The sequence below is a fragment of the Poecile atricapillus genome, chromosome 21, assembly GCF_030490865.1.
Source record: "Poecile atricapillus isolate bPoeAtr1 chromosome 21, bPoeAtr1.hap1, whole genome shotgun sequence".
NCBI classification, from domain to species: domain Eukaryota; kingdom Metazoa; phylum Chordata; class Aves; order Passeriformes; family Paridae; genus Poecile; species Poecile atricapillus.
In genome coordinates this window covers 10305330-10317741 of record NC_081269.1, presented here as the reverse complement: position 1 = coordinate 10317741, position 12412 = coordinate 10305330, and the positions used below count along the sequence as shown (strand labels likewise).

The window sequence follows — 12412 nt, the reverse complement described above, 5'->3', positions numbered from 1 at the left end:
TGCCCTGTGCCACCACCACTGTGCGGTTCCTGGCGCCCGCTGAGAGCTCCAGAGCCGATGCCCGGCCCCGGTGCCCGGTGCCCGGTGCCGGAGCGAGTGCCTGGGGCCGGTGCCAGGTATTGATGCCAGAGCTGGACGCCAATGGATGCTGGTGCCCAGTGCCCGGTGCTGGTACCCAGTGCGTGGTGCCAGTGCGTGGTGTGCGGTGTCTGGTCCTGCTGCCCGCTGCTGGTGCCGGTGCCTGGTGTACAATTCTCGGCCCCGGTGCCGTTGCCGGTGCCCGTGCGCGGTGCGCGGTGCCGGCCGCTGATGCCGATGCCGGTGCTGGGCACTGATGCCGGTGCCGGGCACTGATGCCGATGCTGATGCCGGTGCCGGTGCCGGTGCCCGGTGCCGCTGTCGGTGATGCCGAACGGCCGCCCCGCCCGTTCCCCCGCCCGCCCCGCCCCGGGGCCGCCCCCGCCCCCGCCGCTGCTATTTCTGCTAATCCGCGGCGGGGCCCGGCCGTGCTCATCGGCAGCCGCCGCTCCCGGACGGCGCCCGGCGCCGCAGCCATGGTAAGGCCGGCGCGGACGTGGGACCGGCCCGGGCTGCCCCGCACGGCGGCACGGGCCCGCTCCCGCAGCCCCGGGCCCGCTGCCCTCCGTGAAGGTGACGGTGCGCGGGGGCGGAGCGGACCGGGGCCGCCGGTGCCGCAGCGGAGCGCGGGGGGGACACGGGCGGTGGGGCAGCACCTGCCGGGCCTCGGCCGGCGGCAGCCCCGGGGGACGAGGGGGAGCCACGGGCCCTCAGCGGGGAGGGCAGAGCCGGGAGCGTCACCTGTGTGTCCCCCTGTCCTGCGCTCCCTCCCGGTGTCCGTGCGTGTGCGGCGGGAGCTACTCTGGCGTGGCTCCGTGCCGAGCATCGGTCCCCAGCTCTTGGCAGGTCCCCGGGCTGCGGCGCTGGTGGCACCGCCAGCCTGGCCGGGCCCTCGGCCGGGACCGTCACACGCACCGAGCCGGTTCTGTACTCACCGGCAAGGTCCAGAGCCTCCGCCGGCATTCCCGGCCCGCGACGGCTCGTTCTGCATCTCCCGTTCTGCATCTCCCGTTCTGCATCTCCCGTTCTGCGTCTCCCGTTCTGCCTCGCTCCCCCGCCGTGGTGGCAGGTCCCCAGGAGCCGCTCGGCCGGGCCACGTCTCCGCGGGGACCTCGGGCTGTGTCCAGGCTGGGGATGAGGACGGAGGGGGCCGTGGCTCGAGTGGCACCGGGCTGTGGCCGCTGGGACAAGCGGCCCCGGCGGGGAGCGCTGCCCCGGCAGCCGCCGTGGGAACCAGCCCGGCACATTCCTCCGGAGCTGGACGCAGTGAAAGCAGAGAGGAGGGCGGCTGGCGGAGCGTGTCGCAACGGAGCGCCTTCCCGACAGGCTCCAGGCTGTGGGTTTGGGATGCTCACAGCAGCCTCGGAAACATCGCGGGGGGGACAGCGGTCACAGCTGGGGACCGGGGACAGCTGCGCTCCCTCGCCCTGCACGTGGGGTGAGCTGGAGGAGCTCCACAAGGACACACAGAGGCAGAGCCGGTGCCCCTGCCACAAACACCACATCCCTCTGTCCCCAGAGCAGTTCCCAGCTGGCCCGGAGGAGCAGCATGAGCGCTCCACACCCTCCGCCCACCCCACTGTGAGTGGGTCAGATCTTGCCCAGCCCCACGAGCTGAGATGCCGCCTGGTTTCCAGCCTGAACAGGCCTCGCTCTCATGTCCCGGCTCACAGGGAGCCGCTGCTCATGGTCCCATCCTGGGCTCCCCTCTCAGGTGCTTCAAGCTGGAGAATTCCCTGCGGGAGAGGGACTGGAGCTGTGGCTGTGGCTCTCATCGCCCGTGCTCAGCTGCCTGTCCCCTGCCCAGAGCAGGGACCCACACCACAGCCCGCCTCCCACCCTTAGGGTGCCCAGTAACCTGCTCCTCTTGGAGCTGCCGGCAGACTCAGTTTCCCATCTGGAATGCTGCTGATGGGTGGGGTGGCAGAGCTGGGGGTACCCTGATTCTCCGGCCGGAGCATCCCGTTCATCCAGAGGCGGGGCCGAGCAGGCACAGCCCAGGTCCTGTATCCCTGGGAACGAGCTGGCCTGGTCCTGGCAGCGCTCGGCCTCGCTGGGGGCTCGTCCTGCCTGGAGTTCGTGCCTTTGGCACAGCGTTTGTGCCTGGGATGCTCAGCCACAGTGACACAGCGGCTGTGCCGAGCGTGGCATCGTGGCTGTCACCTTTAGAGGGCTTGGGAACGCCTCTGTCAGCCTGGCGAGAGAGACAACACCTCGCCGGGACGTTCCCGTCCTTTCCCTGCAGAAGCAGGCTGGGAGAACACCTCCCGTGGGAATGCGGTACCCGCGGAACGATGCTCAGGGGCAGCCGGTGCCTTTCCGAGGTCAGGCTTTGCCCCCGTGTCCCCCCGGGCTGTCCCCGAGAGGGGACGGTGCGATGCGCAGTGACAGCCCGGCTGTGAGGGCACTCACCCAGCCGCGTGTGTAATCTGCTTACCGGGGCACCGGCACAGCCCCGGGCTCTCGCTCCGTCAATCCCCGCTCCTGCCGGGATTTCCAAGCCCGGGACGCTTGGAAAGCGGCCGAGCGACCCCGGATCGCGCCTGAGCTGCTCTGATGCATCTCGACACGCATCGAGGTGAATCACCGTCCCTGGTGACCTCGAAGTGACAGCTGGGGAACCCTGGCCACCACCCACGGCTCCTCCTGGGGCACTGTTAACCCTTCGCCTCCCAGGGATGAGCCGGGAAAGCCGGGGAGGGAATGCTGGAGCTTCTGCCTGGGATCCCTGTGGTGGGCAGCGTCCCTGCTTCTCCCAGTCCAGGGCTGGGTCCTTCCCAGCCAGGCCCAGCTCGAGCAAAAGCTTGGAGCCACGTGGGGAAGCTTTGACAGGTGCAAAAGTGTGGGAAAACTGCGTTTCTGACCTCAAAGGGGCTCTGGAGCCCTGCTGGGGGATGCTCCAGGTGGGCATCGGGGGTAGACGTGGTGTGCGCTGGACTGGAGGGGCATTCAGTCCCGGGACGGAGGGAGTTTTGTTCCAGGCTGGTTTTTGTGCTGGGCCAGAGGTGTTTCCAAGGACCGAGTGTCCTCCTGGGCTGCAGCCAATCTGTGTGTTCAGGCCAGGGGTGCTGGTGGTGCTGGTGCTGATGGTGGTGGTCCTGCAGCCCCCCAGGACTCCTTGAGCAATGATGGCTGATCCTTGCAATCCCCACAGCCGGGAGATGGGAGCTGGGTTTGGCTGTGCCCGGGGGTCCCTGTCCCCTCCCGTGCCCCTGGCGGGGGCCGTGCCTGGCTGCTGGGTGCCGCGGGCGCCCTGCACGGAGCCTGCCCAGGGTGGAGTTATGCTAATGCTGCTCCCCAGCCCTCGGCACAGCCGGTGCCACTCGGCATCTTCTGCTGGCCACGGGCGACACCGGCTGTGCCATGGCCACCTGCCCCGAGCTGCAGCCTGGGCAAGAGGTACGGGGGCAGCGCCCGTCCCCGGCGGGGCCAGAGAGGGGGCAGAGGGGGTGGGGGGCACGGAGCATCCCGGTTCTGTGGATCAGCTGCCACAGCTGACCCTCCGTGCCTGGGACAGCCCTGTCGGGGGCTGCACTTGCTGCAGGACCCCCAAGGATGCGGCGCAAACCTCGGTGCCGCGGCGCTGCCGAGGTCGTCGGCTTCTCCGGGGGTGGGGGACAAGGGCGAGCCCCAAAATGCTGGAGCCCCGAGGGACGGAGCGGCAGCAGGGCTGGAAGCGCTCGCCGCTGGTGGTGGCATCACCTCCCATCCCCGGGTGTCCCCGGCCGGGCTGTGCTGGGGCTGGCCCCGAGGTCCCCCAGGTCAAGGGCGGTGAGGAAGAGGATGCTGCGGTCACACAGAGCACCGAACACTCCGGACCGCTGGGGCAGAGGGGAGCACGGGGGTCCCTCAGCTGCCCCCAGCTGTCCCCCAGCCTGGGCCCGTGGTGCCGGTGCCGGTGGCCGCGGGGCAGCGGCGGGAGCGGGGCCGGGAGTGCGGGCGCTCAGCCCCGGCAGCGCCGTGACCTTGTTTCCAGCCCGTTAATTCCGCCCATCTCGGCCGGCAGCGAGCGGGGGACACGGCGCAGGGGAGGGAGGACACGTGTCCCCGTGTCCCCACGGAGGGATGTCGCCTCGAGCCCCCGGCTGGGGGGACACTGACCCGAGCTGCGAGCCTGCAGGGTCACGGGCTCCCCCGGCCCCTCTCTCCTGTGGGGTCTCACTGCCCGTGGGGCTGGGGTCGCCTGGCGGTTGCCTTGGGACCCTGGGGACCCTGCTGAGAGCAGGGTTTGGTACCACGGGAGCCGCTGCCGGACGTGCCCTTGGGAACGCGTCTCCTCGAACGCTTGTAAACAGGATGTGGAGCCATCCCAACCCCGGCGGCCCCGACCCTGGTCCCAGCCCCGCCACCCCGCTGGTGCTCGGGGGCAGCTGTGCCTGTCGTCCCCGGCCCCTGCCGGGGGGTGTCGGGGTCCTCGGCCGGGTCCCCTGCCCTGGCTGTCTCCTGGGACTGAGGGGAGCCCCCCTGGCCCGTGCTGACACCCTGTGAACGGGCAGCGGGAGGGGGCACGGGCATCTGGGGACCCCTGCCCACCATCTGCCTTCCCCTGGCTGCTGCCCAGCTCAGGTCACCCCCCAACTGCTCTTCATCTCTTCTTGGTGTCTCTGCCTCGTCCCGGCCCCCTCCCTGTCCTCCTGGCAGGCCATGGGGCGCGGGGGGGTCCTGGCCGCCCCAGAAGACCCCGAGGAGCGGCGGGGTGCCCAGGGGGAAGGTGCCCACCCCTGTCCCCCGGAGTGCCAGGAGCTGGCTGCCGTCCCCACGCCGCAAGTCGTAAGCGCCCGAGCTGCGAGGAACCACGGCTGTCCCCGCTGCCATCCCCGAGGCTGTCCCCCGGCTGTCCCCAGGGTGGTGGCTGGTCCCCTGGGGTGGCCGTGTCCCGTCTCTTCTCCCATCCCTGCCACCTTTAGGCTGCATGTGTCTGGCTGCTGCGGCTCGGGGGCTTGCGAGGCTGAGCCGGGCGGTGCCACCTCGGGCTGGCATTGCCACCACCACTGTCACCTCCTCCATTGGTCCCCAGATAAAGCGTTTCCTGAAGGAGGACTCGGACGAGGCTGAGCTGAGCCAGTTCCTCCGGGACTGCCCGGCTGCTGACAGCTCCAGGAAGGTGGAGGCTGCGGAGAGCCGGCGGGAGCCTGGCCACCCCCTGGGCAGTGTGGCCAGGGTCCCCCCAGACGAAGGCAGTGACGACAGGGACAGCAGGATCTTCTCCCGCTCCCGGCCCTCGGATTTCCAGCAGCACATCGCCGCCCCCCCACCCCCGAGCCCCAACCGCCCGCGGAGCCCTTGGGGGCAGCTGGACCCCTACGACTCCTCCGAGGTGCGGGATGTGTCCCTGGGGAGGGGGGACACAGCTGGGGCGAGGGGCTGTGGGACTGAGGACGTTCCCATCTTGCGAACGCAAAGGTTTGGGCAGGCACGGCCTCACCCCTTGGAACTGCAGCCCTGGGAATCCCTTTGCGGGATTAAGGGGGGGCTTTCCAGGGTGGGAAGTGGGCTGGCGGTGGCCCTGTCCCACGTCCCCTCTGCCCTCTGCAGGATGACAAGGAGTACGTGGGCTTTGCCACGCTGCCCAACCAGGTGCATCGCAAGTCGGTGAAGAAGGGCTTCGACTTCACCCTCATGGTGGCAGGTACGGGGGTCCAGCCGGCCTGGGGGTGCTGACCCCACTCTGGATCCCAAACACCCTGGACTGGGGACGGGGGGACACTGGCTGCCCCCTCATCTTTGTCCTGCTTTCTCAGGGGAATCCGGGCTGGGCAAATCCACCCTGGTCAACAGCCTCTTCCTGACGGACATGTACAGGGACCGCAAGCTGCTCAATGCTGAAGGTCAGGGGGGCACTCATAGTCCAGAGGGGTGTCCTGGGGGACCTGGGCAGTGGCAGAGCCCGGGGATGCTCCTGGGGGCTGCAGCCCCTCTCCCTGCCCAGCCAGGCTCCCCTGGAACAACACGTGCTGTGTTGTCAGCTGCTCGCAGTGGTGAGCCCCCTGCCCGGGATGGGAACCCCCCATGGGGACTTTATTTCCACAGGGAAAACAAGCCCTGGCTTGTTGGGGATTGGCTGGAGCTGCAGCATTTCTGGGAGGCTGGGGACAGTCAAGGCTTGGGGCACAGTGCCAGTTCAGCTGCAGCCAGTTTTTGAATAAAAATGGCCCAAACTTGCCCAAATCCCCAGGAGTTCGAGTTTGTGTTTTTTTGTTTGTTTCTGCTGCTTGGAGTGAAAGCCAAAACACATAACGCAGCAGGAGCATCCTCGGGGCTGCAGGGACATGGAGGGTCCTGGGGTGAAGGGGCACGTGCAGGCTGGAGCTGTGGGGTCACCTGGAATGCTCCTGCAGCAAGAGCCAGCCCCAGCAGGGCTCTGAGCTGAGCTGGGGTCCTGGGGTGGCCGTGGCACCCCATGGGATGGGTGGACATCCATGGGGACGTACATGGGGACCAGAGCATGGAGCATCCCCTCCTGGGCTGGAGCAAGGCGTGTGGCAGGGCTGCTCCAGCTGGGTCACCCGGCCCCCAGGGTGAGGGATGACACCCGGGGGTCACAGCGTGTCCCCATGTCACCTCCACCCTTCCTGGTGTCCCCCGGTAACGCGTCCCTCCCCACAGAGCGCATCACGCAGACGGTGGAGATCACCAAGCACGTGGTGGACATCGAGGAGAAGGGGGTCAAGCTGCGCCTGACCATCGTGGACACGCCAGGCTTTGGGGACGCCGTCAACAACACCGAGTGGTGAGTGCCATGGGGAGGGGACTGTCCCCAGGGGATGGTGAGTGCCATGGGGAGGGGACTGTCCCCAGGGGATGGTGAGTGCCATGGGGAGGGGACTGTCCCCAGGGGATGGGATGGTGAGTGCCATGGGGAGGGGACTGTCCCCAGGGGGTGGGATGGTGAGTGCCATGGGGTGGGGACTGTCCCCAGGGGGTGGGATGGTGAGTGCCATGGGGCAGGGGTCTCCCCAGGGCGGGCAGCCCGTGGTGGGTGGGATGCCCATGGTTCACTGGGCTTAGGTGCTGAGCTGTGGGAGGTGTTGAGCTGGGGGTCCCCAGAGGACTCGGTGTCACCTCGCTGTCCCTGCAGCTGGAAGCCGGTGGCTGACTACATCGACCAGCAGTTCGAGCAGTATTTCCGTGACGAAAGCGGCCTCAACCGGAAAAACATCCAGGACAACCGAGTGCACTGCTGCATCTACTTCATCTCGCCCTTCGGCCACGGGTACGGGCCCTGCCCGTGCTGCCAGGGGCTGGCCAGGGGCTCAGAGGACAGGGCTCACCCCGCTCCCCCCGCAGGCTGCGGCCCCTGGATGTGGAGTTCATGAGAGCCCTGCACCAGCGCGTGAACATCGTGCCCGTGCTGGCCAAAGCTGACACCCTGACCCCTGCCGAGGTGGAGCGCATGAAGAATAAGGTGAGGAGAGCTGTCCCAGCAGGTCCCTGGGCACGGGGGTGTCTCCATCCATCTCCTGCCTGGAATTTGCCCTGGAGCGTTTTCCAGGCTCACAGCGCTGTAGAGGACCATGTTGTCCCCGTGGCCACCAAGGACACAACTGCCCGGGGGTCAGCTGAGGGCTGGAAGGACGGGGGGTGTCCATGACATCTGGTCTGGGGGGATCAGGCTTTTGGGGGCCATTGGCCCTGTGTGGTGCCTCCCACGCCCTCAGGGGTGTTTGCCTCCAGATCCGGGAGGAGATCGACCACTACGGAATCCGCATCTACCAATTCCCTGAGTGCGACTCGGACGAGGATGAGGAGTTCAAGCTGCAGGACCAGGCACTGAAGGTGGGTCTGGCTCCCCCAGCTCCATCACTGGAGGGGCAGAGCCCCATGGCTGGGAGGACACGTCACCCTAGGGAACCTGCAGGACTCACAAGCTCTCCAGCATGGAGGGGCTGGCACATATCTCACTACCCAGACACGTCACCAAGGTCCCAGGGGTGACACCTGCAGCTTGGGATGGAGCTTGGGTGGAGAAACCCATGCCACGACCTCCGCTGTCCCACTGGGGCTCTCCACAGCTGGGCCTTTGGGATATCTTGGGTGCTGGACACAGCGAGGAGGGCACGTGGAGGGATGTGGGTCCTGGCAGGTGGGGGTCACGGCAGGGTCCTGCTCACCCCCTCGCCCTTGCAGGAGAGCATCCCCTTCGCCGTCATCGGCAGCAACACGGTGGTGGAGGCCAAGGGCCGGCGCGTCCGCGGGCGCCTCTACCCCTGGGGCATCGTGGAAGGTAAGGCTGGGGACGGGGACACGGCGTCCCCCACGGCCCCCGGACCCCCCGGCCCCCTGACCCCGGCTCCCCCGCAGTGGAGAACCCGTCCCACTGCGACTTCGTGAAGCTGCGCACGATGCTGGTGAGGACGCACATGCAGGACCTGAAGGACGTGACCCGGGAGACACACTACGAGAATTACCGCACGCAGTGCATCCAGAGCATGACCCGCATGGTGGTCAAGGAGCGCAACCGCAAGTACGGGCGGGGCTGGGGCCGGGCTGGGGCCGGGCTGGGCGGGGCTGGGCGGGGCTGGGGCCGGGGCCGGGCTGGGGCCGGGCTGGGGCCGGGCTGGGGCCGGGCTGGGCCGGGGGCTCCTCGCCTTGGGGTGACCCCACGCACCCCGAGCGGCTCAGGGCTGTGCCAGGCTCCGTGCTGGGGAGCCCTGCTGGGCTGGGGGGTCCTTCCTGTGCCCCTGGGCTGGGAGTGCCTGGGGGTGCTCCAGCAGTGAGGGGCACCCTGTGACCCTGGGGTGGCTGGGGGCGCTCACCAGAGTGGGACCCTGCATCTCCCCAGAGCTGGGGTTGGTTTGTGGGGTGTGTTCCAGCAGTGACGGGGACCCCGTGTGTCCCCAGGGCTGGGGCTGGGGCCCGGGGTGTGCTCTGGCAGCAAGGGGGACCCTGTGTCCCCTCTGAGCTGGGTGTGTCTGGGGGATGCCCCAACACGGGGGGGCCCTTGCATCCCTGCAGGCTCAGGTGCCACAGCAGGAGCCCAGCAAAAGCCGGTGCTGGGGCTCTGCTCGTGGATCAGTCGAATTAAAGGCGCCCAAATCCCCTTTAGCCACCCCGAGGTGCTGGGGCAGCTCCCCTAGGCAGGGTCCCGGGTGGGACCCTCCAGTCGGGGGTCGGCGCAGTGTGGGAGTGAGTGGAGGCTCTGTGGGTCCCGGGGGGCTGGAGCCGTGCTCTGGGGGGCTGCCTGTGGCTGTAGGCACCTCCCCAGGCACCTCTGAGCGTCTGTCCCTGTGTGCCCCGGGCCAGGAGCCATCCCTCCGTGCTGAGGCTGTGCTGCGGGGACTGCTCTGCCGACTGAGCCGGGACCTGCTCCCCCTGCCGCCCCCGGCCCCTCTATAAAGTGTTTGTTGGTACCCAACGCTGTCTTGGTCCTTCTGTGCCTGCTCAAGGGCCAGGCAGCCGCCCCCGGGGCGAGCCAGCCCCGTGGCCACCCACTCCGGCCCTGTGGCCACCCACTGGTGTCCCACACAGGCTCCCCTTTGGGTGTCAGAGGACACCGTGTGTCACCCCGGGGTCACCCCTGCTCAGCCAGGTTGGAGGATGTCACTGTTCGGTGGCACTGAGCCCCCAGGGCTGCCCAAGGGAAGGGGTCGTGCTGCCCTCCCAGGGATGCGGTTTTGGGGTGCTGAGAGCCTCTGCTGCTCACCCCACTGCTGCTGCCCGGCTCCAGCCTGGTGTGGCTGCCAGGGCTGGCAGGAGCTCCACGTGCTTCCCCCACGGTCAGAGCCCAGAGAAGCAGCTCTGACCTCCCGGAGCGGCTCCCAAAGCCCGGCAGGGTGGGGCAGGGCTGGGCTGGGAGCGATGGATGGGCTGGGGGGGATGGATGGGCTGTCAGGGATGGATGGGCTGGCAGGGATGGATGGGCTGGCAGGGATGGATGGGCTGTCAGGACGGGCTGGCAGGGATGGATGGGCTGTCCTGCCCGTGCCCACCCGTGCCCATCGCCCCTGGCCCGCAGGGGCCGCGCTGGCCGCGGCACGGGGCAGCACGCGTGTCCCCGCGGGGGCTGGCGCTGTCCCGGCCCTGTCACCGCTGCGGTGGCACCCGCAGGGACCCGCAGGGACCCGCAGAGCTGGTTCCTCCCAGGGCCGCGGGCACGGAGCTGCCATCGAGCCGCGCCGTGCCCGGGGCTCCGGGGGATGCTCGCGGCTCTCCCCAGCACGAATGGCCTCGAATGGGGGCAGAGCTCGGGAAAAGGGGGTGCAGCATCCCCGGGGCTCGCAGGGCAGGGAACGCCTGGAGAGCCCGTCCCGAGGCCGGGGGACAGAGGGGAGATGGTGAGGTTTGGATGTTTTAAAGCAGCGGGGCAAATACTGGCCCAGGAGAACCCAACTCACGTGGGATTCTCCCCAAACGGGAGGGCGTGGGTCCCCCCTTGGCTGGTGCATGGCAGGTTGAGGGTGCTGAGGTTTGGGGGGTGCCTGGCACTGCTCGCATCTCCCTTGCCAGGGAAAAGCCGCTCTGGTGGTGGCCATAGGGCCCAGGGGCTGGGCAGGGGGTGCTGGGGACATGCAGGGCTCGGGACATCCACGGGGGAATATCCCCGGCAGCCTCACCTCCTCTCTCTGCCCACAGCAAGCTGACCCGGGAGAGCGGGACCGACTTCCCCATCCCCGTGATCCCCCCGGTGCCGGACATGGAGACGGAGAAGCTAATCCGGGAGAAGGATGAGGAGGTGAGTGTGGGGCGGGCTGAGCCCCCAGCCCCGCTCCCTCCATCCCCGGCTGTGTGCGATAGCACAGCCGTCAGGAGCCTCCCTTCCTGCAGCATCCCAGCGCGCAGGGGCTGGAGCTGCATCCCGGGGTCCCCGCTCCCCCCGCCCCAGCTCCGGGCAATCCCGGTTTGTCCGGGATGCTCAGCCCGAGCCCCATTTCCACGGGAGATGTGTGGCTGGGGCTTGGCACCATCCGCGATCCCGGCTCTGCTCCCTTCCAGCTGCGGCGGATGCAGGAGATGCTCCAGAAGATCCAGAAGCAGATGAAGGACTCGCACTAGCCCGTCCCTCCTCCTCCTCCTCCTGGCCCCGATCAGAAATGTTTACATCACGCTCCACCCGCCCGGCCCCGCTGCCAGACTCGGTACCAACACCCACCCACCACCTTAAGCTGTGGCATCGCCTTATCCAACAGCCCAGTGCCCGCGGGGACACGAGGGGACACGAGGGGACAGCGAGGGGACAGAGCACCCAACCCGGGGTCCCCTGCCCTCACTGGGAACAGCTTGGTCCCCCGAGCTTTGGTTTCCCGTTTCTCCACAGCTCTGGGGAGGGCCCTGGCCAGCCTGGTCCCCACAGTGTGTCCCTTGTCCCCGTGTCACCCCGGGCTCCCTGCTTACAGCCTTTATGCTCAGCTTGGCCCTGGCCTGAGAGGAGGGAAGGGGGGCACTGGTGCCAGCCCCCCGAGGCCCCAGCTGCCCCTCTCTGGGGGACAGGGCTGCTCCCCTGGCCTCAGCTCCTGGGGACCACAGGGGACAGAGGGACAGCCACCATCCTGCTCCGTGCCAGCACCAGTGCAGGGGGACTGAAGCTGTCAGTGTCCAGCCCTGTGTCCTCACCCTGTCCCCACTGAGTGACAGTAGGGCTCTGGCATGGGGAGCAATGGGAATCAGTGTCCCCAGGGAAAACCCCTTGAACCCCAAATCAGAGGCTGGGCACCCCAGCCCGCCGTGATGTTGGCCCTGTAAAGCAATAATGAGTGTCCTGTGCCCGTGGCACCTCTCACCCCATGGCAACAGCACCGGCCCTGGCTGGAATTCCGGCCCCTGCTGCCTCTTGCTTGTCTGTGGTGTCCCTGTGTGCCCAGGATGTCCCTGTCCCTGTCCCTGTCCCTGTCCCTGTCCCTGTCCCTGTCCCTGTCCCTGTCCCTGTCCCTGTCCCTGTCCCTGTCCCTGTCCCTGTCCCTGTCCCTGCTGCTCCTTGGCACAGCAGCCCTGCGTGTTCTCCAAGGGTGTCCTCGTCTGTGCTGCTTCCCAGCGAAGCAGTGCTGTGTGTCCCTATGTCCCCATGGTGTCCCCATGTCCCCATGGTGTCCCCATGGTGTCCCCATGGTGTCCCCATGGTGTCCCCGTGGTGTCCCCATGTTCCCCAGCCTGTCCTGGTTGGTGTTGCTGCCCTACAGAGCACTGCAGCTTGTCCCCCCACACTGCCCCATCTGTGTTGCTTTCCCACAGAGCTATGCTGCATCCCTGTGTCCCCCAGGATGTCCCCAGCCATGTCAGCACCCTGCAGGACCCTGTGTAATGTCCCTGTGTCCCCCAGGATGTCCCCAGCCATGTCACCACCCTGCAGGGCTCTGTGTAATGTCCCTGTGTCCCCCGGGATGTCCCCAGCCATGTCAGC

The 12412-nt window shown here is 68.3% G+C and overlaps 1 protein-coding gene across 3 annotated transcripts; it reads left to right on the top strand.

The window, feature by feature from the left end:
- Positions 1 to 452: 452 nt before the first annotated feature.
- On the top strand, positions 453 to 11148 carry SEPTIN4 (septin 4). 3 transcript variants are annotated; one of them, XM_058854498.1, is made up of 12 exons: positions 453 to 557; positions 5096 to 5395; positions 5614 to 5707; positions 5820 to 5906; positions 6685 to 6808; positions 7157 to 7291; positions 7366 to 7483; positions 7753 to 7854; positions 8206 to 8302; positions 8380 to 8542; positions 10651 to 10750; positions 11011 to 11148. In XM_058854498.1, the coding sequence occupies exons 1-12, from the start codon at positions 555 to 557 to the stop codon at positions 11068 to 11070; spliced, it is 1383 nt and encodes a 460-aa protein (XP_058710481.1). In that variant the 5' UTR covers positions 453 to 554; the 3' UTR covers positions 11071 to 11148. The 3 variants fall into 3 exon arrangements, with proteins under 3 accessions (XP_058710481.1, XP_058710482.1, XP_058710480.1); XM_058854497.1 differs by lacking the exon at positions 453 to 557 and having other exon boundaries at positions 4515 to 5395; XM_058854499.1 differs by lacking the exons at positions 453 to 557; positions 10651 to 10750; positions 11011 to 11148 and adding an exon at positions 9322 to 9797 and having other exon boundaries at positions 4479 to 5395.
- Positions 11149 to 12412: the final 1264 nt, after the last annotated feature.

What these genes read in the sequence shown, in the direction of transcription:
- SEPTIN4 (XM_058854497.1), top strand. Translation starts at nt 4,991, where the DNA reads ATGTGTCTGGCTGCTGCGGCTCGGGGGCTTGCGAGGCTGAGCCGGGCG. An exon ending in CTTCACCCTCATGGTGGCAG is followed by an intron (nt 5,708 to 5,819) that starts GTACGGGGGTCC and finishes CTGCTTTCTCAG; the next exon opens with GGGAATCCGGGCTGGGCAAA. An exon ending in GCCGTCAACAACACCGAGTG is followed by an intron (nt 6,809 to 7,156) that starts GTGAGTGCCATG and finishes CTGTCCCTGCAG; the next exon opens with CTGGAAGCCGGTGGCTGACT.